Source organism: Carica papaya, chromosome 2 (genome assembly GCF_054855325.1).
Source record: "Carica papaya isolate Zhongbai chromosome 2, ASM5485532v1, whole genome shotgun sequence".
NCBI lineage: Eukaryota > Viridiplantae > Streptophyta > Magnoliopsida > Brassicales > Caricaceae > Carica > Carica papaya.
Genome location: NC_142310.1, coordinates 4,885,720 through 4,889,021, shown reverse-complemented (window position 1 = coordinate 4,889,021; position 3,302 = coordinate 4,885,720). Strand labels below are relative to the sequence as shown.

The following is a 3,302-nucleotide window of genomic DNA, read 5'->3' as shown; positions in this document are numbered from 1 at the left end:
ATTTAAAGTTTTAAGGACATTCTCATAGGCTTATTGAATATTTTAAATAAACTATGAAAGGAATGTAACACTAAACTTTAAATTGCTTGCGCTAAATTATAAATTTAAGTACTATTTTATTCTATTATTTCTCAGTAATATTATCAGAATCTCTAATAAGGGTTTGAGCCTTCACAATGGCTGCGAAGCAAGGTGGTGAAATTTTTTTTTCCTCTATCTTTAGGTCGGTCACACACATACACATATATAAGCATATAGGCCATGTATAAACATCTCTATATTTCTTTGTTTTGTGTCTTTATTTTAGCCTTGTTTCAAATATATTATATTAAATTAGATAATTTATGTTTCAACTTTGACAATTACTGATAGTTTTCAATTTAGTTTCTATGACTGATATCAGAATTTGATTCGAATATGAGTCACAATGTGAAGCAATATAAATAATTTGATCGTAAATTTTTAAAAGCTAATGGTTTAAGTTTGAAAATTTATTGGATTAACAGTGTTTAGTGTTTAGTCACGAAGTATTACAATGGTTCTACTTTTCTCTTTTCTTCGTACACACTCTACATATATATATATATGTATATATATATATATGATTTATGAATAATAATAATATAATTTAAATCAATTTAAACTGAGCAAACCATTATAATATTGTTTAGTTATATGTTGTAAATTAATATTATGATTATCAAATTATACACTAATACTTTAAGGTTATACCACTCAAATGAAGACATGGTTCCTTTTGTTAATATTATGTTGATTTTTACTGCATGAATAAATTATATCAGTAATTGGCTGGAGCCGAAGTATCATCGGGAGCATGAAGGTCGCTAGCTTCTTCATTGCCGCTGGGTGGAGCCAGTCCTTGGTGAAGCCTATAAGTTCTGCTAGGGATAGCATACAGAACACCTTTTAAACCTGCAATCAAGTTTTCTCTAACTTGGGTAAAATTTAATTGGTGAAAATTATGTATATAAATATGTACATAAACACTTACTTCTCAGTTTGTTAACTTCCTTATCCGTAAGTTTTGCTGCAAATATTCCTGATGAACTCTTATATGTATAAATTAGAGATTCTTCCGGAGTGCTGCAAAAATATAATTTTTTTTTTAAAAAAAATATAATTATTCTTTTCATATAAGTAAAAAATTATACAATTAAATAACATTAACACACTGTATTGTCGTTACATTTTAACATTTCTAAATACATCAAACATGTAAATAATTTATAAGCTTATAAATTACCTTCCTTCAAGCACCTTGGCAAGCAGACTAAGTTTAGCAGTCTTGGTATAAAGAGAGGCATCAACATATATCATATAAACCTGCATAATTTCGTGTGTAAATAATTATAAACATATAATATTAATAATATAAAAAATCATATATAATACCTTACGATCTTGATCTTCTGCATAACAACTGCTACTGAAAAGAGAAACAACTAAAAGCATAATTAGAAATTGATCTGACTTGCTCATTATGTAAAAGTTAGAAAATAAATTTTTTTAAAAAATTTTAGTATGAAAGACTTTGCCTTTGTCGTTGCATTTTATAGTGAGGTTTAATTTTGTTTTTAATGAAAGAAATTAATGGTATATTAATTAAGACTATTTAACCACCGACTGTAAATTTTTGGGGAGTTACAGATGTTTGATCAGAGGTTACAAGTGGTGTAGGAGGTGAAAGTGCTATGTAGATTAGGTATAGTCAAAATCATGAATAAATATTAATTTTAAAGTTACAAGAAAAAAATAAGATAAAAAACTATTGAAATATGATTACGTAATTTAAAAAAAAAAAAAAAAAAAAAACATTTAATCATGTGAGATGGGAGCTGTTGGATCATGAATGCCTATGGTTTGATGTATTTTCCCAGTTGGATTTCCGTTCAAAATCAAAAATTTCTTATACCAACAAATATATTCAACACAAGTTTTCTAATCTCTTCTTACTTGGTTTTTTCTGTATAATTCTTTACTCGTTCACCATCCCTTGTGGACGTGCAGGCACCAGGTAGAGGAAATTACACCTTGAGCACCAACATCATCTGCAAATATATTCTTTCCTTTTGTTGAATTGTCAATGAGATGGCTGTGATTGCCGTCTTCTCCCAAATTATGGATGTGAGGTTCAGCATCAAAATATAGTTTTAAATATCAGACTCTGATATCATGGTGAATTAACAGATACCAATTATTCCAAAAGTTTGATATATTGGTACACGTACAATAAATGTTTGTCCATTTCCGAGCTCCACCTTGGCCACTAGTTTCCTGTCAATTGTTGCTAGCTGTAACAGTCAAAATCCAGGGTGCTACATTTTTTACTGTTGATGGAGCAGGACCAGAATTTCCTGCAGCAGCAGATGTCAATATGCCCCTTTTCATGGGTCGAAAAGCTCCTACAGCAAGGGTGTCCTTAAAAGACGGGTGGGTCTCATTCGAACCAATTGAAATCGATATCATGTCCGCTCCATCATTGATTGCATCCTCCAAAGCCGCTAGAAAATCCTGTTCTTCACATGTGTCATGAGTAATTGTTTTCCACCAAACCTTGTACGCTGCAATTATAGCTGACGGAACTGCACCTCTAGCCGTCCCTTTTGCAAGTCCAAAGAAGCTGTATGAGTTCCACGTCCATCAATGTCAACGACCGTTCTTTCCTCAGCCAAAGATATATCTCCAGTGTAGTAGAACCTGGCTCCAACGAGTTTGCTGCAATTTTCTCAACAAAAAATCCATGTACATAATGTGATAATTATTTCATTCCAACAAAATTGGGTTATCCTGTACAGGAAAAGTTACTAGATATCGTAAACTTATGTTAATCTTTGATAAAATATGCTAAAGAACAGAAGAATTTAAAATTGGAAACTGGATGCACATGTTTGTAAGTTTGGTTGAGTTTTACTTGTAACAAGTTATGTTTTGGCAGATTCCCTTCCATTTCCTAGGAGGACCAAACCCTCCATCTTTGAAACTCTCAGATTCGGGCCAAATTCCGGTGTCAAAGACACCTACAATCAGGTCGCTCTCGCACTCAGGTAGCCGTTTTGTAGTGGTGGAGAACCCTAAGAAGTCCCATGATCTGGTTGTCTGAAGCTGGAAGCTCCTGCTAGGAAAAACAGCCACTACATTGTCCATTCCTGCAAATTATTTTGTCTCTGGTAAATAAAGGGACTTATCTCACATAACATTTTAATAATACCATATAATATGTATATTACAATTCGAATCCACACTTCATAGATAGAAAAGAAAGTACCAGTCATCTAATCAGA

General features: G+C 31.9%; 1 protein-coding gene across 3 annotated transcripts; it reads right to left on the bottom strand.

The window, feature by feature from the left end:
- Positions 1-624: 624 nt before the first annotated feature.
- LOC110823850 (subtilisin-like protease SBT4.11) lies at positions 625-3,302 on the bottom strand. 3 transcript variants are annotated; one of them, XM_088212864.1, is made up of 6 exons: positions 2,933-3,302; positions 1,975-2,736; positions 1,414-1,463; positions 1,265-1,344; positions 1,013-1,104; positions 625-933 (listed from the first exon to the last, which is right to left on the bottom strand). In XM_088212864.1, the coding sequence occupies exons 1-2, from the start codon at positions 3,163-3,165 to the stop codon at positions 2,589-2,591; spliced, it is 381 nt and encodes a 126-aa protein (XP_088068990.1). In that variant the 5' UTR covers positions 3,166-3,302; the 3' UTR covers positions 625-933; positions 1,013-1,104; positions 1,265-1,344; positions 1,414-1,463; positions 1,975-2,588. The 3 variants fall into 3 exon arrangements, with proteins under 3 accessions (XP_088068990.1, XP_088068989.1, XP_088068991.1); XM_088212863.1 differs by having other exon boundaries at positions 1,414-1,447; XM_088212865.1 differs by lacking the exon at positions 1,414-1,463.

Coding starts and splice junctions, on each gene's coding strand:
- LOC110823850 (XM_088212864.1), bottom strand. CDS start 3,165: ATGGACAATGTAGTGGCTGTTTTTCCTAGCAGGAGCTTCCAGCTTCAG. Junction 2,737..2,932: donor CAAAACATAACTTGTTACAA/GTAAAACTCAAC, acceptor AGAAAATTGCAG/CAAACTCGTTGGAGCCAGGT.